At 34.2% G+C, this 22,990-nt stretch overlaps 2 protein-coding genes and 2 pseudogenes across 2 annotated transcripts; 2 read left to right on the top strand and 2 right to left on the bottom strand.

Moving 5' to 3' along the window:
• The first annotated feature begins 1,467 nt into the window (after positions 1 to 1,467).
• LOC146888950 (transcription termination factor MTERF8, chloroplastic-like) lies at positions 1,468 to 2,602 on the top strand (annotated as a pseudogene).
• A 2,925-nt stretch (positions 2,603 to 5,527) lies between these two features.
• LOC146888949 (elongation factor Tu, mitochondrial-like) lies at positions 5,528 to 8,861 on the bottom strand (annotated as a pseudogene).
• Positions 8,862 to 14,359: 5,498 nt separating this feature from the next.
• On the top strand, positions 14,360 to 14,950 carry LOC146888948 (uncharacterized). The gene has a single exon (XM_085666821.1). It carries the CDS (start codon positions 14,360 to 14,362, stop codon positions 14,948 to 14,950), a length of 591 nt encoding a protein of 196 aa, XP_085522947.1.
• Positions 14,951 to 17,768: 2,818 nt separating this feature from the next.
• Positions 17,769 to 21,206, bottom strand: LOC114172443 (elongation factor Tu, mitochondrial-like). The gene is made up of 9 exons (XM_085666820.1): positions 21,025 to 21,206; positions 20,836 to 20,911; positions 20,667 to 20,759; positions 20,507 to 20,581; positions 19,959 to 20,063; positions 19,765 to 19,855; positions 19,438 to 19,643; positions 18,603 to 18,686; positions 17,769 to 17,834 (listed from the first exon to the last, which is right to left on the bottom strand). Exons 1-9 carry the CDS (start codon positions 21,204 to 21,206, stop codon positions 17,769 to 17,771), a joined length of 978 nt encoding a protein of 325 aa, XP_085522946.1.
• Positions 21,207 to 22,990: the final 1,784 nt, after the last annotated feature.

Here is a 22,990-nt window from a genome sequence, read left to right as displayed (position 1 = left end):
ATGAAAGCATAAATACAATGTAGGCATACACAAACTTAAACATAAAACATAAACCACAAAAGTGACTAACTCCTAATAAAGCAAATATTATTAAAAAAGTAAAACACCCATGTCACATCATAAAAATAAATAATTATAAATATATTTAAATAATGGTTTAACACATCTCAAGACATCTAATGCATCATCAATATTCTTTGGACAACAATATAAATCATATTAACTACTAAGAATATTTTGTTGTAACGACTAAACATTGATAATGAAGTATGTCAAACAACAAACCCATCTTATTCATCTTTGAATTGATTTATCATCAACCAAAACAAAACCTTCTAATTATCACATTTTACCATCACATGTATGTAATCTGGCCTAATATTAATTTTCTTTTGGAACAACCAATATTCGCATGATATACACAAACACTGATGTTTAACATTTTTCACTAACTATGATCATTAACTGCAAAAAGTATTAAACTTGAATATTTTGTTAACTTCTTGATTTAATTTACTCACAAAAAATATTAAACTACCAAAACATTGAATATTTTATTTATACTGAAACTAAATATTTATAGGTATTTATTTTAATACAAAAAATTTTATCAGGTTTTTATCTTCTCCCACGCGCATGAACTAACCCCTAAACGGAATCTCTGCCGGCACACTTTAGAGCAAACCACAGCCATTGACGGCCAAAAAAAGGGCCTGGAAAATCAAATTGCCGGTTGCGAAGCCGCCGTCCCGAACCAGATCGCCACCGTCGCGAGCCACCTACGCGAACACAACCAGATCGGTGTTGCGAGCCACCTCCGCTGCGACGAAACCAGAGCCAGCAGATGTCTCGCGAAACCAGGCTGCCACGACGAACCACCACACGTTGACGAAGCCACGCGTTGCAGAACCACTGCGAATCAGATCGACGACGAGGGCACTTTCTGACGTGAAATCCCCATCACTGCGGCGCCGGCTACCACGCAGCCACCTGCGATGAAAAAAGCTGCCCGGAGAAGACGCGAAACCAGACGCGAACACACCTACATTGCGAGAATCCTCCACCTCCGTTCCAAACAGAACCGCAGGCCACCGTGACAGAAATTGATGTCGATTGCGCCAATGTGACAGCCACCACGGTACCTACAAAAAACCAGACTAGATAGACCCCCGCGAAGCAACCCACCGTCGATGAGAACGCAACTTCAAGAAAGGGTTCAGTCTTCTTCATCGAGATTTGGCCGTGCTCAATGAAGAAGAAGGGTTTGAAATCCAAGCGAGAGACGAAAGGTTAAAGAAATTGGGGATTTAGGGTTCTTCGAAACCCTTGAGAATAAGATTTGGGGATTATCTTGATTAGGGCTGCCAACGTTTGGTGACTTCAAATTCGAAATAGACAACCTAAAAAATACGTTGTTTTTTGGTTGATTCTAAACAAAGCATTCATTCATCTACGATCACAGAACTAATGCAGTCTCTCAAGTCACACCATGCTGTTTCATCTTCTCTTTTCAATCAATTCTCTTATCAGTCTATGACATTCTTCCTCTCTTTCTCAACCAAAAGCTGCTGCCTACACTTCAACGAAACCACTTCAATAATTGATTACCTGAATTCCGACTTGCAGTTCTCCAGAACCCAATCCCTTTATGTCTCCAAACGTGTTTCAGGGTGCAGATTCCCTCAAAACCCCTTATCAGTGCTCATTTTCTTCAAACAAATAGGCTTTTCGCAAAGCCAGATTCTCTTCCTGATTCGTCAAAAGACCCCAGATACTGTTTACAAACGTTGAGAAAATCTTGAGATCCAAAATTCAGCTCTTTCAGATGTCTGGATTCCAGGGTTACGAGTTATGCAGCTTCATTTCAAAGAATCCCTCCATTTTGACTCATAGCTTGAAGAAAACATTGGTCCCCTCAATTGAAGCTATTAGGAAAATTGTCTACGACCAGAAAGATTTTATTCTTGTTTTGCACAGATGTGGTTGGATACTCCCAAAGTACAAAAGAATTATGGAGAATGTCATCTTCTTGGAGAGTTGTGGCATTCTTGGGACTCATCTTTCATTGCTACTCAAACTTCATCCAAGGCTTTTCGTTGCACAGCGGTCTACTATTGAAAACAATGTTTCTCGAGCTGTAGACTTGGGTTTCCGTGAAAATTCAAGAATGCTTGTCCATGCAATTCATACATTAAGTTGTTTGAGCGATAAAACATTTGAGAGAAAGTTGAAACTAATTAATTGTTTTGGTTTTTCGAAGGATGAGGGCCTGCAAATGTTCAAGAGAACTCCGACTTTGTTTAGAACATCAGAGAAGAAGTTGAAAGTTGGAATGAAATTCTTCTTGCATACAGTTATGCTGCCCAAGTCAGTCCTTATTCACCAGCCTAAGATTTTAATGTACAACATGGAGGATCGCGTGCTTCCTCGATATAAAGTCTTCCAACTGTTGAAATCAAAAAATCTCTGCAAGAAAGTCCCCAGTTATATTCATGTGTTGTGCTTGTCTGAGGAGATGTTCTTGGACAAGTATATATCACAGTTCAGAGAAAATGCAGAGGAGTTATTAGTAGCATACAAGGGTCATTATCTGGAGGCATAACCATACCTTCAATTCTGTTTTTTCACTCTTCCACAGGGTTCTAATACTGAAATTATTTAGATAGTGTTGTGCATAACCATGGAATGTCTCATTGTAGTAATGAAGATGGCTCGTTTATTGTATCTGTTTATTGATTATGCATCTTTCTTTCCCATGGTAATTTGGTGGTCATAAGAACCTTGGAAGATCCACACGAAAATAAGCAATCCACTTTGACTGCTCCTTTAAAGAGGTATGCAGAGTATACTTTTCTTGATCTTGTTGACTTGTTCCCCAACTGGGATATGCTCCAACGTTGAATTGTAAAATTAGCCTGTATTCATCTTCCAGCACCCTTGTTTAGCTTTTAAATCGCTGAGCATTAATTAGACTGTTTCGATGTTGTGAATTATGTAAGTTAATTTGATTAGTCAAATTTGTATGTGCGTAAGTAGGATTGATATCGAGTTTCCTTTTACTCCCTTCCACCTTCTACTATTAAGAGAGAAAAAATCAAGAAGAACGTGGGTTGCATTAGTAAATCTTAGGTGGTACTTGAAAGTTGAAACCATTGAGACATTATTATGCTGCTTTATTGTCAACGTTTAAGACTGCTTTTTTTTAATGGCTTTTCAATGAGGGACTAAAGGTATGCATCACTGCTTTCACTTGTTTATCACTGGAATATATTTGGTAGTATTTGAACTAAGCTAAAAAATGCCAAAATATAATCCCTTCAACTGCAGCTGCAACAAATCTTCTTACAATCTCTTTCCCTTACAAGATGGACCATTCTTTGCTGTGACAGTTTCATCTTGTCACCTTGCAGTGGCCCTCCAGCCCCGTCTTATGATGTCCTGACTCAACAGCTAAACCTGAAAACAATCAAAGAAGAGTTCATATTTTGTATATTAATTCTGATGCATTATCTTTGAAGGTCCGTCTCATGATATTTTGTATCACTCTTCTGCAGGGTTGTTATATTATAATAGATAAATATTACAATAGACAACATATGTGTATAAGGACATACATTAAAAGAAATAATTATCTATTTATTTTAAAAATCAAATAATTTTAAAAATAATCTTTAGAAATACATATCGTGGGTTAAATCGATTCAATATAGAATTCGAGCATTTTAGAGATTTGTATGAAGATTTTAAATTTAAAAAACTAATAATAGTATTTAAGAACTAAAATAATAATTTATTAGATATTAAAGGTTAGAGTTGAAATATATTTTTATTTTTACGGTAAATCAGTTTAATAATAAATCAAATGAATAAAATAATTATTCAGAGAAGTAATACTTTAAACATAATATATTCTTTAATAATTTATTAAATGACCAACTAATTATAAATTCTAAAATTATAAATTTAATATAATAATAAAACAAAAAAAAATATTACTTCTCTAAATATAGGGAGCCCATTAACTATAATACAGTAACATTCGCAAGAAATTTTTTTTCTTCTAGTCTCTAAAATACACCATTTCAAAGTATAGTTTATTGTTAACTCTACTTGGTTACATAGTGAACTAATTTTCAAGTCTTTTATTAATGGTGGTAAATTCAAAACCCCATTACCATTATGAAAAAGCAGATAAGTTCTTGCATGTGATTGTTAGGTGTAATAAAGTAGTTTCGAACCTTAGTGTAGTCAAAGTTCTCTCTAATAACAACCGTCCCACCTTAAAAAAACACTTACGAGAATCATAAAAGCTGGTCCAGTATTTTGAATTTGAGTCAAAATAACTGGTTCTAGAAGTGTCAAGTTTGGTACATAATGGTTTGTTTTCTAAAAGATGGTGGTAGTGACATAAATCAGCGGTGGAACCGGGAAGAGTAAATGGTATAAGAAAGAAGAAATCTTTGGCGTGAGTTGAAAATTAGAACTTTGTTTCTTTCGAGCTGCATGACTTGGACTCGCTTTCCCCCCCTCTCTTTCTGTCTTTTGTGAAAGAACATGACAACATTAAACTATCTATTAACTGAGATAAATGTGGAAGCAATACTCAACCAGCAATGTTAGATTGAGATAAATTTAACTACGGTTGATACACTACACCATGAACATGCAAAAATAAAATTCCAGAAGCATATTCGTTTTAATGTTTGGTATGGTAGGAGCCACTTACATTCTGGCTCTCTGATCGTAATTTAAAATTCAACAAGTGCGATGAGTTGTTTAATTTCCACATAAAGACACACGAATAATAATTACCCATAACCCCATAAGCATCTTATATATATGGGAATGACGTGATTCTTGCAAGCTGCAACTGAAACTTTTGTTTATTTCGCCAATTCTGAATAAGGGTCCTCTTGGAATCTGATACCATCTAGCTGCTCCATGGAAAACTCTCATGTTTGTGAGGGTGGGAGAGGAAGATACTGATTTTTGATGAAAGAGATAAATGTTTATGTTTATTTTTTTTGCTTTTTATTATGATAATAAGAGATAATTAAAACAGCAGTATACAATACTAACCATAGAATTATCAAGTACTTAAAGAAAATCTCTTCCTTTTATTTTATTTCCTTGAGAAGATTAGGACTAAGCCGTCAACTTTTGCCATGGTTCAATGTTACTGTATATACATCAGTACTTCGTTGTTTTGGAGTTTGACACCATTATATTTTGTGGAAAATTAGAAAAAGCTCTTCTTAATCGCTGTTCAGAATCTTAACTGGATAGCTCCTACGAAAAACAATTAGTCCTCATACACATACCTATTCAAAACATGTCACTATTTCTTTCTTATTTTAGTTCATAATCTTCCATTTACACCCTCATAACACACTATAAAACAAGTTACACCAACTCAACTTATAATCATTTGAGCTTAACCAAGTTTGTCGAGAAACCATATACCTTGCATCGAACACTTTTCTAACCAACCTGCATCATGGAACAGGAACTCATCATGTTCAAAGGTTCATGGAAAGGCAACAAGAGTTGCTTCAAGTGAAGCTGGATATGATCCAAGGATGAGGTGGCGTGCTGCTAATCCAGCAGTAGAGACCACACGCGCTTGGAAGGGACAACATGGTCGTGCGGCGAACTCAGATAACACCTCACTTGATAACGATGAAACTTTCAACAGTTTCATTCGACGTGCCAAGGGTAAACTTAGAACCGTGTCCCACATCGGTCGGGAGCAGAGCAACGTTACACCTGTACCACTACGAGATGACGACGAGGCTAATGCTAGGGATAACCTAAACGACCAGTTTTCGAATTTTATCAAGAGTTCGAAGAAGAAGTTGAGAAGTACATCAAGCATGAGGAAGCATGGTTCCTTCAACAGACGGTGACCATTGATAAACCAGGGAACCTCAAAGAGAGTGATTTGACATGTGGGTCCATCCAATATTCTGTTATATATACTGCATGAAAATAAGATCCTAAGCCATGGAAGCATTATTATACTTTACATTTTTTTCTATTTCAAGCACAGTAAATGTGAAATGTTTATTTGGGGGGAATAATTTCGACTGGTTTATTTTTTGTTTGTAAGAAATTAATATACATTGATGTTTTGTCTTTAATGAAAGGTTTCTGATTAATCTGTAGTGTTTTTATTGAAAGAATAATTAATATCAGTTTATTAACAGGAAGGATCAGAGGGCAGCTATATATAGGAAATGACTCAATGAACATACATACCTGCATTAGACCCAACACCTCTACTTCTTCACCGACTTTAATGACGCCTTGTTCAACACGGCCAGTGGCAACTGTTCCACGTCCCTTCATCACAAATGAAAAATATAAAGCAGCTGAAATGATGGAAACCATTGCCCCCATATTTATTTATGTCCATACAATCCAATATATGTAATGAAACAAATGCAGATTTTGAGAGAACTAAGTGTTGAAAATAGAAATTTTGATATTCTCTTTAAGGAAAAAAAAACAATTATATGAGACAACAGTTTTTAAAGCACTATGTTAAGATTTAAATTACCACTGCGTCATATCATTACAAAGAGCAAGGCCGTAACAAATGCTACCTCCTTTCCTTTTTTATTCTTCAAAAACCCTAGACCGAATTAAGAATTTGAAATTTAAGATTTTGAAATTTTATCCTTCACCTAACTAGAGATTTAGAAGAACAAGAAAGAATTTGTTAAAGTGACCACAGTTACAAAGATGACCGGTATTATAAACATCTATTCCACATATGCTCCAGTGTTCATAATCCCATCTGCTTATGATGTTAAGCACATCAATAATTGCTGTAGTTTGAGTGAACTGAAGGAGCATATAAGGAATTTAAAGCAATTTTAACGTAAACAGAATAGTAATAAATAGTACTTCTTAAACAGTGTCGTTACCTAAACGGTGTTTATACTGGAGCAGATGGAAAGTGATAGAACATGATAAAAACACAAGACTTACATTACAAATTGTAACAATTTTATAACTGAGGCCATCTTTACTTCAATGAATCTGCTTTCTTCAAAAATTAACCCAAAAAATAAAGTTCAGGTCCTTTTACCTGAATTGAGAACACATCTTCAATTGGCATAGGAAGGGCTTGTCAAGTTGGCGAACAGGGTCAGGAATGTATGCATCTACAACATCCATTAATTTTAGAATGGCCTGTCTTCCAATCTCGTCATTTGTACCCTGTAAAGTAGACAACGCTGAACCTCTAATGATCGGGATTTCATCCCCAGGGAACTTGTGGAAGCTCAGTAGCTCTGCAAAAAACATTATCATAAAAACACATTTTAGCAAACACAAAGATTACAGAAACTTAAGCAGGTTTATTCATTTTCTGAGCATGGACAAGAGAAGAGAAGCCTTAGAGAAACACCCTACCACGTAACTCCATTTCTACAAGCTCTAACAACTTTGGATCATCAACAGCATCAACTTTATTTAGAAAGCAAACAAGAGATGGCACACCAACCTGCATAATACATTTAACGATAAAATATGTCAATCTAGAAGTAAGGAGAAAGGTGTAGACGTTCTAGGTATATATATACAAACCACATCAGTAGAATACCTACTTGGCGAGCAAGAAGAATGTGCTCCTTGGTTTGAGGCATTGGTCCATCAGGTGCAGATACAACAAGTATACCACCATCCATCTGGGCAGCTCCCGTAATCATATTCTGAAAAAAAAAAACAGACAATTATAAAGCATACAGTGAACAAGAATTAATTTGTTATTTAAACTAAATAAAACCATTAGATAAACCATCTAGTAAGTACATCAAGGCAAGCTGGAATGCTAAACCCACCAGCATTCATGGAAAATAGGAATCTGACAAATGCAGCTGTTGCCAATATACAGTGTAATCAATACCTATAAAATATATTTTGTTACAAACTAATCTACTTCCAAATTCCTAGCATAAATTTTCCATCTCATTTTGAAAAGAAGGTCAGGCTACACAAGCACCAAAATATGCTAAATTCCACAATTAACTATTATACAAGGTAAAATTGCTTAAATTTGTTCGCCACAACTTAGCCACCCAGCTTCCGTTAGGCAATTGATAACTCCAATAAAAAAAAAATTCTTAGAGAAACTAAACCAAATTCGAAAGCTTACTTTAACATAATCCGCGTGTCCAGGGCAGTCCACATGCGCATAATGTCGTTTTGCAGTCTCATACTCCACATGAGCCTGAAAACCGAAATATAGAGCAAGCATACATATCAACAGAAAACAACATAATCGATTGCAAGACCAAAAGAGTGCGATTCCATACCGTTGCAATGGTGATTCCTCTCTTCTTCTCTTCAGGAGCCTTGTCAATTTCATCAAAGGCCACAGCCTTAGCCTTCCCTTCATCTGCAAGCACCTGATCAAACCTAATTGAGTAATAAACACCAAAACATCCACCTCAACACACATTTAAACAAAGAGTGAATCAAGACCTTGGTGATTGCCGCAGTTAGTGTGGTCTTCCCATGATCCACGTGTCCAATAGTTCCGACATTAACGTGAGGCTTCCTGCAAAGTCAAACAATAAGATGAACAAAACAAGTAAAAGACATACTAATAACGATTACTGTTACTTGTATATTTTAAATTTTGCGACGAAAAAGAGAAAGCGAGAGTGTTACGTTCTGGTGAAAGTTGCCATGGATCTCCACCATGGATTGGAATTGAAAGAATAGAAGGAGGTGGAGGTGGAGTCACTGGGAGTAGAGAGAGGAGAATGAGATACGGAAGAGTGGATTTGAGAGGCTAAGGGGAAGAGGCGGCGAGAAGTGGAAGAGGAGTGTCTGAGAAGAAGAGTGGCCATTGAAGAAGTGATGAGGAGAATGAAAATCCCTAACTATGGAGTACAGAGGCGAGGGTTTTAGGAGAAGGAAGACAAAAGCGAAGAGCAGTGAGTGCGAAGAGCGAGGGTTTTAGAATGGGCGCCCGACACCGACCTGTCATATTCGTGCGGCCCAATTCGAGCACTCTCATAATGTTTCGTAGCACATACATACTTCTTTTTTTCTGTTACAAATGTTTTTTTCTTCTTGCTTCGACAGAGAATATTTGAAGTGATTTTTATCTTATTGACTTAATTTAAAGTTTTAGATAAATGAATTAATTCGTGTCTGGTTTAACTTATTTAGTTAAATGGTATCTTTTGGTAAATTTTAGGTATACTTTATGAGAAATAATTCTGTTCGAGGTAGAAAAAATTATATATTAGGACAGGGTTATTCTGGTTCAAAAACTGACCATTTTTCTCTTTATTTTATTTTTTTTATAAAAATGCATTAACCTGTGATAAGTATAAATAAAATGAATAAATAAATTAAAAGATAATTTATGTAATTAAGCACTGTTATTTATATTCAATGTAATATAGGTTTTACTTGTTTGTTTAGTATAGATGCTTTATATTCAACTTTTTTCATTTTGAGTCAACTCTAATTTTCTTTTCTTATTTTTTAAACGAATGTATAGATAGGAGTTTTATACTTTTAGTCGGTATTTCCTCTTTTGAATTTTTAAACGAATGTATATAATTGTTTCTTTGCTTAAAATCATTTGCTTTTGTCAATGAAATCATATAAAATAGTTACGTATTGTTGCTCTTTTGTAAGCAATAAAATATTTTCGATTTTAATGTTGTGATACTTTTCAATTAAATTTGTTTTTTAAGAAACTTTTAAAGGACAATGTTCTCTTTGCATCTTTTACTCCTTATCAATCTTTATTATTATACTTTGACTTCAATTGAAGGGAGCCTAATGGTTGATTGGATGATTCAATTTCTATTTTAAACTCTCCATTGGTTGATGGAAATATCATGGTGAAAGAAAAAAGAAAAATTTAATGATGGGAAGTTGCTTGATGATGGACAATCTCTATCTTGTACTTCTAAGATTTAGTTTTAGACATGTTCCTACAAAACTTAAGTGCTCATATTTTTGAACTATTATTTTGGTAGACTTCAAGATTTAATAATTTATAATATTTTTGTTGATGTTAATTTTTATTGTATATTTTCTTATCATACATATTAATATGTATGATACAAAAAATATGTAATAAATATCAATATCAACAAAAATATTATAAGTTATTAAATTACAAATTAAAACTTGATATAATGTATCAACTTATATTGAACTATGGATTATTTATAATATTATATATTAGAAAAAAAGGTTAAAATTGAATTCGGATATATATATATATATATATATATATATATATATATATATATATTAATAAATAAATAAAGGTTAAAGCTTCTAACTAGAACCTTGATCATGCAAAAAATTGTGTTAGGTGTACAAACATATTTAATATTTATTTTATATAACTTAAATCTATATTTACCTGTATTTTTCTATTATATTTTCTTTTTTCCTTTTAATTTACAAAATTATTATCTCGTTTTAATATGATTTTTATTTTATATGATGGTGAAAATAACTATTCTTGTTTTTGTTTTTTGTGTATAGCTTTTTGTTCTCGATTCATTTGAACATATACTTTGCTGGTTGGATTTGTTATTTTGAGCCAATTCCTTCGAGAAATTGACTTTCATACGAATCTTTGAAAACATGAAACAAATTAAAAGTAGAAAACAATTTATAAAATGTAATAGTTTTGCTTCGTATTGTTAATCACTTTGACTATACATTTAAATTTAGCACGACAGTGAATTGAAATTAATATTATCATTTTTAAAAACACTTTATGAACAATATTGATATAGTACAATTCGGTTAAAATAGTATAGTCCAAATTAAAATTAATATAGTTTGATTCAAAAGTGTAATTAGAAAAAATGTTTGGTTCATAACAGTTGGTTCATATCGTTGTTCGGTTCACTAAATTCAGTTTAGTTTGTTAGAATAAAAGACAATTCAATTCAATTTGTTTGAATAAAATTAACGAAAATTTGTATGAATTAAATATAAAATATGTGACAATAATACTGACTTTGTATGTGGTAATGACACTTGCTTGACATATGACACTGCCATGTGTCATAATGTTGACTTGGATGTGAACAATTTTTTAAAATTTTTTAAAAAATTTAAAAAATAAAAAAAATAACAAAATGACACATGATTGTCGTTGTTCACTTTTGGTTAATGTATCACACCTAGCCGGTTTTGCTAGTTCACCAACACATGTCATCCTTGACCGACAACCCATATCGGACAAGGCTGGGGGACTGGTGTACCGTACCTAGCCAAAACTCAATCAAGTAAATAGTACACACGTCAAAACCACATACCATCTAGTACCCGGACACCACCAGTACAAACCATCTAGGCAGGTAGCCGGCCGAAACCGACTACTTGTCTAGAAAGTTAGCCAACGTCAATACCCTATCTTCAATAGACCCCTAAGACCTGTTTCAGGACCAGGCCCACTCATGGCCCAAGCTGGGGCCCAAGCTAGAGCCCAAGTCAAGGCCCAGCCCATGAAATGGTCAAACATCATTAAATGCTCTATAAATACACGTGGACCCCATCATTTAAAGGTACGCTTTCATTAATTGCTGATTTGACTCTCTGAGAGCTTTGACTTACTTGAGCTTCAGAGATTCTTCTGCAGGTAACCCCTCCTGGGTTCAAGCCGACATCTATCGAATGGGAAGAGGCCAACTGAGGAGATAACGGACTACATGGTAAGGTGACTCTTATGTCTGACTTCTTATTTGTTCTCTGCAGGAACAATAAACAATTTAAATGTCGTCACAAAAAATAATCAAATTGATCATAATTTATACAAATTAATATTTTTTTAACTTAAAAAAATAAAATGATATTTTAACACATAAAAAAAGTCACATCAGATTATAAGAGAAAATTGTCAAAATATCATTGTCCTTCATAAAAATATGACCAAATCGAAGAAAGAGAAACGAAACTTGGGACAAATGATGTCTTTAAGAATAAAAAAAATAATATTCTCTTCCCCCGACCTCTTCACCTTTTATCTACAACTTCCCTCTTTTCTTCAGAATTTGCTCATTCCTCGTGCTCATTGGAAGGTGTTGCGCTTTCCTATCACACAAAGGTGTTGTCTTCTTCCGGTGAAGTGTGGGCTGGCTTACGTTTGTGTGATGTCCGAAATTACCCATATCCTCGACTAATCCGGTTGGGCTGAATCCAGCCAAACCCGAATGTTGCTTAGCTCTAGGTGCAGAGCTGAACTTAGGGTTTTGTTGTTTGTTCCTTGGTCTTCTATCAATCCAACACATTTGATCCTTGCATAAACTTGGAAAGCTTAATAATTTAGGAGACAAACATGCTAGTTTATGAAAGCATAAATACAATGTAGGCATACACAAACTTAAACATAAAACATAAACCACAAAAGTGACTAACTCCTAATAAAGCAAATATTATTAAAAAAGTAAAACACCCTGTCACATCATAAAAATAAATAATTATAAATATATTTAAATAATGGTTTAACACATCTCAAGACATCTAATGCATCATCAATATTCTTTGGACAACAATATAAATAATATTAACTACTAAGAATATTTTGTTGTAACGACTAAACATTGATAATGAAGTATGTCAAACAACAAACCCATCTTATTCATCATTGGATTGATTTATCATCAACCAAAACAAAACCTTCTAATTATCACATTTTACCATCACATGTATGTAATCTGGCCAAATATTAATTTTCTTTTGGAACAACCAATATTCGCATGATATACATAAACACTGATGTTTAACATTTTTCACTAACTATGATCATTAACTGCAAAAAGTATTAAACTTGAATATTTTGTTAACTTCTTGATTTAATTTACTCACAAAAAATATTAAACTACCAAAACATTGAATATTTTATTTATACTGAAACTAAATATTTATAGGTATTTATTTTAATACAAAAATTTTATCAGGTTTTTATCTTCTCCCACGCGCATGAACTAACCCCTAAACAGAATCTCTGCCGGCACACTTTAGAGCAAACCACAGCCATTGACGGCCAAAAAAAGGGCCTGGAAAATCAAATTGCCGGTTGCGAAGCCGCCGTCCCGAACCAGATCGCCGCCGTCGCGAGCCACCTACGCGAACACAACCAGATCGGTGTTGCGAGCCACCTCCGTTGCGACGAAACCAGAGCCAGCAGATGTCTCGCGGAACCAGGCTGCCACGACGAACCACCACACGTTGACGAAGCCACGCGTTGCAGAATCACTGCGAATCAGATCAACGACGAGGGCACTTTCTGACGCAAAATCCCCATCACTGCGGCGCCGGCCACCACGCAGCCACCTGCGACGAAAAAAGCTGCCCGGAGAAGACGCGAAACCAGACGCGAACACACCTACATTGCGAGAATCCTCCACCTCCATTCCAAACAGAACCGCAGGCCACCGTGACAGAAATCGATGTCGATTGCGCCAATGTGACAGCCACCACGGTACCTGCAAAAAACCAGACCAGACAGACCCCCGCGAAGCAACCCACCGTCGACGAGAACGCAACTTCAAGAAAGGGTTCAGTCTTCTTCATCGTGATTTGGCCGTGCTCAATGAAGAAGAAGGGTTTGAAATCCAAGCGAGAGACGAAAGGTTAAAGAAATTAGGGATTTAGGGTTCTTCGAAACCCTTGAGAATCAGATTTGGTGATTATCTTGATTAGGGCTGCCAACGTTTGGTGACTTCAAATTCGAAATAGACAACCTAAAAAATACGTTGTTTTTTGGTTGATTCTAAACAAAGCATTCATTCATCTACGATCTACGATCACAGAACTAATGCAGTCTCTCAAGTCACACCATGCTGTTTCATCTTCTCTTTTCAATCAATTCTCTTATCAGTCTATGACATTCTTCCTCTCTTTCTCAACCAAAAGCCGTTGCCTACACTTCAACGAAACCATTTCATTAATTGATTACCTGAATTCCGACTTGCAGTTCTCGAGAACCCAATCCCTTTATGTCTCCAAACGTGTTTTAGGTTGCAGATTCCCTCAAAACCCCTTATCAGTGCTCATTTTCTTCAAACAAATAGGCTTTTCCCAAAGCCAGATTCTCTCCCTGATTCGTCAAATACCCCAGATACTGTTTACAAACGTTGAGAAAATCTTGAGACCCAAAATTCAGCTCTTTCAGATGTCTGGATTCCAGGGTTACGAGTTATGCAGCTTCATTTAAAAGAATCCCTCCATTTTGACTCATAGCTTGAAGAAAACATTGGTCCCCTCAGTTGAAGCTATTAGGAAAATTGTCTACGACCAGAAAGATTTTATTCTTGTTTTGCACAGATGTGGCTGGATACTCCCAAAGTACAAAAGAATTATGGAGAATGTCGTATTCCTGGAAAGTTGTGGCATTCTTGGGACTCATCTTTCATTGCTACTCAAACTTCATCCAAGGCTTTTCGTTGCACAACGGTCTACTATTGAAAACAATGTTTCTCGAGCTGTAGACTTGGGTTTTCGTGAAAATTCAAGAATGCTTGTCCATGCAATTCATACATTAAGTTATTTGAGCGATAAAACATTTGAGAGAAAGTTGAAACTAATTAATTGTTTTGGTTTTTCGAAGGATGAGGGCCTGAAAATGTTCAAGAGAACCCCGGCTTTGTTTAGAACATCAGAGAAGAAGTTGAAAGTTGGAATGAAATTCTTCTTGCATACAGTTATGCTGCCCAAGTCAGTCCTTATTCACCAGCCTAAGATTTTAATGTACAGCATGGAGGATCGCGTGCTTCCTCGATATAAAGTCTTCCAACTGTTGAAATCAAAAAATCTCTGCAAGAAAGTCCCCAGTTATATTCATGTGTTGTGCTTGTCTGAGGAGATGTTCTTGGACAAGTATATATCACAGTTCAGAGAAAATGCAGAGGAGTTATTAGTAGCATACAAGGGTCATTATCTGGAGGCATAACCATACCTTCAATTCTGTTTTTTCACTCTTCCACAGGGTTCTAATACTGAAATTATTTAGATAGTGTTGTGCATAACCATGGAATGTCTCATTGTAGTAATGAAGATGGCTCGTTTATTGTATCTGTTTATTGATTATGCATCTTTCTTTCCCATGGTAATTTGGTGGTCATAAGAACCTTGGAAGATCCACACGAAAATAAGCAATCCACTTTGACTGCTCCTTTAAAGAGGTATGCAGAGTATACTTTTCTTGATCTTGTTGACTTGTTCCCCAGCTGGAATATGCTCCAATGTTGAATTGTAAAATTAGCCTGTATTCATCTTCCAGCACCCTTGTTTAGCTTTTAAATCGCTGAGCACTAATTAGACTGTTTCTATGTTGTGAATTATGTAAGTTAATTTGATTAGTCAAATTTGTATGTGCCTAAGTAGGATTGATATCGAGTTTCCTTTTACTCCCTTCCACCTTCTACTATTAAGAGAGAAAAAATCAAGAAGAACGTGGGTTGCATTAGTAAATCTTAGGTGGTACTCTAAAGTTGAAACCATTGAGACATTATTATGCTGCTTTATTGTCAACGTTTAAGACTGCTTTTTTTTAATGGCTTTTCAATGAGGGACTAAAGGTATGCATCACTGCTTTCACTTGTTTATCACTGGAATATATTTGGTAGTATTTGAACTAAGCTAAAAAATGCCAAAATATAATCCCTTCAACTGCAGCTGCAACAAATCTTCTTACAATCTCTTTCCCTTACAAGATGGACCATTCTTTGCTGTGACAGTTTCATCTTGTCACCTTGCAGTGGCCCTCCAGCCCCGTCTTATGATTTCCTGACTCAACAGCTAAACCTGAAAACAATCAAAGAAGAGTTCATATTTTGTATATTAATTTTGATGCATTATCTTTGAAGGTCCGTCTCATGATATTTTGTATCACTCTTCTGCAGGGTTGTTATATTATAATAGATAAATATTACAATAGACAACATATGTGTATAAGGACACACATTAAAAGAAATAATTATCTATTTATTTTAAAAATCAAATAATTTTAAAAATAATCTTTAGAAATACATACCATGGGTTAAATCGATTCAATATAGAATTCGAGCATTTTAGAGATTTGTATGAAGATTTTAAATTTAAAAAACTAATAATAGTATTTAAGAACTAAAATAATAATTTATTAGATATTAAAGGTTAGAGTTGAAATATATTTTTATTTTTACGGTAAATCAGTTTAATAATAAATCAAATGAATAAAATAATTATTCAGAGAAGTAATACTTTAAACATAATATATTCTTTAATAATTTATTAAATGACCAACTAATTATAAATTCTAAAATTATAAATTTAATATAATAATAAAAAAAAAATATTACTTCTCTAAATATAGGGAGCCCATTAACTATAATACAGTAACATTCGTAAGAAATTTTTTTTCTTCTAGTCTCTAAAATACGCCATTTCAAAGTATAGTTTATTGTTAACTCTACTTGGTTACATAGTGAACTAATTTTCAAGTCTTTTATTAATGGTGGTAAATTCAAAACCCCATTACCATTATGAAAAAGCAGATAAGTTCTTGCATGTGATTGTTAGGTGTAATAAAGTAGTTTCGAACCTTAGTGTAGTCAAAGTTCTCTCTAATAACAACCGTCCCACCTTAAAAAAACACTTACGGGAATCATAAAAGCTGGTCCAGTATTTTGAATTTGAGTCAAAATAACTGGTTCTAGAAGTGTCAAGTTTGGTACATAATGGTTTGTTTTCTAAAAGATGGTGGTAGTGACATAAATCAGCGGTGGAACCGGGAAGAGTAAATGGTATAAGAAAGAAGAAATCTTTGGCGTGAGTTGAAAATTAGAACTTTGTTTCTTTCGAGATGCATGACTTGGACTCGCTTTCCCCCCCTCTCTTTCTGTCTTTTGTGAAAGAACATGACAACGTTAAACTATCTATTAACTGAGATAAATGTGGAAGCAATACTCAACCAGCAACGTTAGATTGAGATAAATTTAACTACGGTTGATACACTACACCATGAACATGCAAAAATAAAATTCCAGAAACATATTCGTTTTAATGTTTGGTATGGTAGGAGCCACTTACATTCTGACTCTCTGATCGTAATTTAAAATTCAACAAGTGCGATAAGTTGTTTAATTTCCACATAAAGACACACGAATAATAATTACCCATAACCACATAAGCATCTTATATATATGGGAATGACGTGATTCTTGCAAGCTGCAACTGAAACTTTTGTTTATTTCGCCAATTCTGAAGAAGGGTCCTCTTGAAATCTGATACCATCTAGCTGCTCCATGGAAAACTCTCATGTTTGTGAGGGTGGGAGAGGAAGATACTGATTTTTGATGAAAGAGATAAATGTTTATGTTTATTTTTTTTGCTTTTTATTATGATAATAACAGATAATTAAAACAGCAGTATACAATACTAACCATAGAATTATCAAGTACTTAAAGAAAATCTCTTCCTTTTATTTTATTTCCTTGAGAAGATTAGGACTAAGCCGTCAACTTTTGCCATGGTTCAATGTTACTGTATATACATCAGTACTTGGTTGTTTTGGAGTTTGACACCATTATATTCCGTGGAAAATTAGAAAAAGCTCTTCTTAATCGCTGTTCAGAATCTTAACTGGATAGCTCCTACGAAAAACAATTAGTCCTCATATACATACCTATTCAAAACATGTCACTATTTCTTTCTTATTTTAGTTCATAATCTTCCATTTACACCCTCATAACACACTATAAAACAAGTTACACCAACTCAACTTATAATCATTTGAGCTTAACCAAGTTTGTCGAGAAACCATATACCTTGCATCGAACACTTTTCAAACCAACCTGCATCATGGAACAGGAACTCATCATGTTCAAAGGTTCATGGAAAGGCAACAAGAGTTGCTTCAAGTGAAGCTGGATATGATCCAAGGATGAGGTGGCGTGCTGCTAATCCAGCAGTAGAGACCACACGCGCTTGGAAGGGACAACATGGTCGTGCGGCGAACTCAGATAACACCTCACTTGATAACAATGAAACTTTCAACAGTTTCATTCGACGTGCCAAGGGTAAACTTAGAACCGTGTCCCACATCGGTCGGGAGCAGAGCAACGTTACACCTGTACCACTACGAGATGATGACGAGGCTAATGCTAGGGATAACCTAAACGACCAGTTTTCGAATTTTATCAAGAGTTTGAAGAAGAAGTTGAGAAGTACATCAAGCATGAGGAAGTATGGTTCCTTCAACAGACGGTGACCATTGATAAACCAGGGAACCTCAAAGAGAGTGATTTGACATGTGGGTCCATCCAATATTCTGTTATATATACTGCATGAAAATAAGATCCTAAGCCATGCAAGCATTATTATACTTTACATTTTTTTATATTTCAAACACAGTAAATGTGAAATGTTTATTTGGGGGGAATAATTTCGACTGGTTTATTGTTTGTTTGTAAGAAATTAATATACATTGATGTTTTGTCTTTAATGAAAGGTTTCTGATTAATCTGTAGTGTTTTTATTGAAAGAATAATTAATATTAGTTTATTAACAGGAAGGATCAGAAGGCAGCTATATATAGGAAATGACTCAATGAACATACATACCTGCATTAGACCTAACACCTCTACTTCTTCACCGACTTTAATGACGCCTTGTTCAACACGGCCAGTGGCAACTGTTCCACGTCCCTTCATCACAAATGAAAAATATAAAGCAGCTGAAATGATGGAAACCATTGCCCCCATATTTATTTATGTCCATACAATCCAATATATGTAATGAAACAAATGCAGATTTTGAGAGAACTAAGTGTTGAAAATAGAAATTTTGATATTCTCTTTAAGGGAAAAAAAACAATTATATGAGACAACAGTTTTTAAAGCACTATGTTAAGATTTAAATTACCACTGCGTCATATCATTACAAAGAGCAAGGCCGTAACAAATGCTACCTCCTTTCCTTTTTTATTCTTCAAAAACCCTAGACCGAATTAAGAATTTGAAATTTAAGATTTTGAAATTTTATCCTTCACCTAACTAGAGATTTAGAAGAACAAGAAAGAATTTGTTAAAGTGACCACAGTTACAAAGATGACCGGTATTATAAACATCTATTCCACATATGCTCCAGTGTTCATAATCCCATCTGCTTATGATGTTAAGCACATCAATAATTGCTGTAGTTTGAGTGAACTGAAGGAGCATATAAGGAATTTAAAGCAATTTTAACGTAAACAGAATAGTAATAAATAGTACTTCTTAAACAGTGTCGTTACCTAAACGGTGTTTATACTGGAGCAGATGGAAAGTGATAGAACATGATAAAAACACAAGACTTACATTACAAATTGTAACAATTTTATAACTGAGGCCATCTTTACTTCAATGAATCTGCTTTCTTCAAAAATTAACCCAAAAAATAAAGTTCAGGTCCTTTTACCTGAATTGAGAACACATCTTCAATTGGCATTAGGAAGGGCTTGTCAAGTTGGCGAACAGGGTCAGGAATGTATGCATCTACAACATCCATTAATTTTAGAATGGCCTGTCTTCCAATCTCGTCAATTGTACCCTGTAAAGCAGACAACGCTGAACCTCTAATGATCGGGATTTCATCCCCAGGGAACTTGTAGAAGCTCAGTAGCTCTGCAAAAAACATTATCATAAAAACACATTTTAGCAAACACAAAGATTACAGAAACTTAAGCAGGTTTATTCATTTTCTGAGCATGGACAAGAGAAGAGAAGCCTTAGAGAAACACCCTACCACGTAACTCCATTTCTACAAGCTCTAACAACTCTGGATCATCAATAGCCTCAACTTTATTTAGAAAGCAAACAAGAGATGGCACACCAACCTGCATAATACATTTAAAGATAAAATATGTCAATCTAGAAGTAAGGAGAAAGGTGTAGACGTTCTAGGTATATATATACAAACCACATCAGTAGAATACCTACTTGGCGAGCAAGAAGAATGTGCTCCTTGGTTTGAGGCATTGGTCCATCAGGTGCAGATACAACAAGTATACCACCATCCATCTGGGCAGCTCCCGTAATCATATTCTGAAAAAAAAAACAGACAATTATAAAGCATACAGTGAACAAGAATTAATTTGTTATTTAAACTAAATAAAACCATTAGATAAACCATCTAGTAAGTACATCAAGGCAAGCTGGAATGCTAAACCCACCAGCATTCATGGAAAATAGGAATCTGACAAATGCAGCTGTTGCCAATATACAGTGTAATCAATACCTATAAAATATATTTTGTTACAAACTAATCTACTTCCAAATTCCTAGCATAAATTTTCCATCTCATTTGGAAAAGAAGGTCAGGCTACACAAGCACCAAAATATGCTAAATTCCACAATTAACTATTATACAAGGTAAAATTGCTTCAATTTGTTCGCCAAAACTTAGCCACCCAGCTTCCGTTAGGCAATTGATAACTCCAATAAAAAAAAACATTCTTAGAGAAACTAAACCAAATTCGAAAGCTTACTTTAACATAATCCGCGTGTCCAGGGCAGTCCACATGCGCATAATGTCGTTTTGCAGTCTCATACTCCACATGAGCCTGAAAACCGAAATATAGAGCAAGCATACATATCAACAGAAAACAACACAATTGATTGCAAGACCAAAAGAGTGCGATTCCATACCGTTGCAATGGTGATTCCTCTCTTCTTCTCTTCAGGAGCCTTGTCAATTTCATCAAAGGCCACAGCCTTAGCCTTCCCTTCATCTGCAAGCACCTGATCAAACCTAATTGAGTAATAAACACCAAAACATCCACCTCAACACACATTTAAACAAAGAGTGAATCAAGACCTTGGTGATTGTCGCAGTTAGCGCGGTCTTCCCATGATCCACGTGTCCAATAGTTCCGACATTAACGTGAGGGTTCCTGCAAAGTCAAACACTAAGATGAACAAAACAAGTAAAAGACATACTAATAACGATTACTGTTACTTGTATATTTTAAATTTTGCGACGAAAAAGAGAAAGCGAGAGTGTTACGTTCTGGTGAAAGTTGCCATGGATCTCCACCATGGATTGGAATTGAAAGAATAGAAGGAGGTGGAGGTGGAGTCATTGGGAGTAGAGAGAGGAGAACGAGATACGGAAGAGTGGATTTGAGAGGCTAAGGGGAAGAGGCGGCGAGAAGTGGAAGAGGAGTGTCTGAGAAGAAGAGTGGCCATTGAAGAAGTGATGAGGAGAATGAAAATCCCTAACTATGGAGTACAGAGGTGAGGGTTTTAGGAGAAGGAAGACAAAAGCAAAGAGCAGTGAGTGCGAAGAGCGAGGGTTTTAGAATGGGTGCCCGACACCGACCCGTCATATTCGTGCGGCCCAATTTGAGCACTCTCATAATGTTTCGGAGCACATACATACTTCTTTTTTTCTGTTACAAATGTTTTTTTCTTCTTGCTCCGACAGAAAATATTTGAAGTGATTTTTATCTTATTGACTTAATTTAAAGTTTTAGATAAATGAATTAATTCGTGTCTGGTTTAACTTATTTAGTTAAATGGTATCTTTTGGTAAATTTTAGGTATATTTTATGAGAAATAATTCTGTTCGAGGTAGAAAAAATTATATATTAGGACAGGGTTATTCTGGTTCAAAAACTGACCATTTTTCTCTTTATTTTATTTTTTTTTATGAAAATGCATTAACTTGTGATAAGTATAAATAAAATGAATAAATAAATTAAAAGATAATTTATGTAATATAGGTTTTACTTGTTTGTTTAGTATAGATGCTTTATATTCAACTTTTTTCATTTTGAGTCAACTCTAATTTTCTTTTCTTATTTTTTAAACGAATGTATAGATAGGAGTTTTATACTTTTAGTCGGTATTTCCTCTTTTGAATTTTTAAACGAATGTATATAATTGTTTCTTTGCTTAAAATCATTTGCTTTTGTCGATGAAATCATATAAAATAGTTACGTATTGTTGCTCTTTTGTAAGCAATAAAATATTTTCGATTTTAATGTTGTGATACTTTTCAATTAAATTTGATTTTTAAGAAACTTTTAAAGGACAATGTTCTCTTTGCATCTTTTACTCCTTATCAATCTTTATTAGTATACTTTGACTTCAATTGAAGGGAGCCTAATGGTTGATTGGATGATTCAATTTCTATTTTAAACTCTCCATTGGTTGATGGAAATATCATGGTGAAAGAAAAAAGAAAAATTTAATGATGGGAAGTTGCTTGATGATGGACAATCTCTATCTTGTACTTCTAAGATTTAGTTTTAGACATGTTCCTACAAAACTTAAGTGCTCATATTTTTGCACTATTATTTTGGTAGACTTCAAGATTTAATAATTTATAATATTTTTGTTGATGTTAATTTTTATTGTATATTTTCTTATCATACATATTAATATGTATGATACAAAAAATATGTAATAAATATCAATATCAACAAAAATATTATAAGTTATTAAATTACAAATTAAAACTTGATATAATGTATCAACTTATATTGAACTATGGATTATTTATAATATTATATATTAGAAAAAATGGTTAAAATTGAATTCGGATATATATATATATATACATATATATATATATATATATATATATATATATATATATATATATATATATTAATAAATAAATAAAGGTTAAAGCTTCTAACTAGAACCTTGATCATGGAAAAAATTGTGTTAGGTGTACAAACATATTTAATATTTATTTTATATAACTTAAATCTATATTTACTTGTATTTTTCTATTATATTTTCTTTTTTCCTTTTAATTTACAAAATTATTATCTCGTTTTAATATGATTTTTATTTTATATGATGGTGAAAATAACTATTCTTGTTTTTGTTTTTTGTGTATAGCTTTTTGTTCTCGATTCATTTGAACATATACTTTGCTGGTTGGATTTGTTATTTTGAGCCAACTCCTTCGAGAAATTGACTTTCATACGAATCTTTGAAAACATGAAACAAATTAAAAG

Source organism: Vigna unguiculata, chromosome 1 (assembly GCF_037176805.1).
Source record: "Vigna unguiculata cultivar grain cowpea cultivar isolate G323 ecotype 2 chromosome 1, ASM3717680v1, whole genome shotgun sequence".
NCBI lineage: Eukaryota > Viridiplantae > Streptophyta > Magnoliopsida > Fabales > Fabaceae > Vigna > Vigna unguiculata.
This window is presented reverse-complemented; position numbering and strand designations above follow the sequence as displayed.

Bases quoted from the DNA above. Each gene is read 5' to 3' on its own strand.
- LOC146888948 (XM_085666821.1), top strand. From the start codon at position 14,360: ATGGAGAATGTCGTATTCCTGGAAAGTTGTGGCATTCTTGGGACTCAT.
- LOC114172443 (XM_085666820.1), bottom strand. From the start codon at position 21,206: ATGGCCACTCTTCTTCTCAGACACTCCTCTTCCACTTCTCGCCGCCTC. The intron at 20,912-21,024 runs GTAACACTCTCG...TTGACTTTGCAG, and splicing joins ATGGCAACTTTCACCAGAAC to GAACCCTCACGTTAATGTCG. The intron at 20,760-20,835 runs GTCTTGATTCAC...AGGTTTGATCAG, and splicing joins TAACTGCGACAATCACCAAG to GTGCTTGCAGATGAAGGGAA.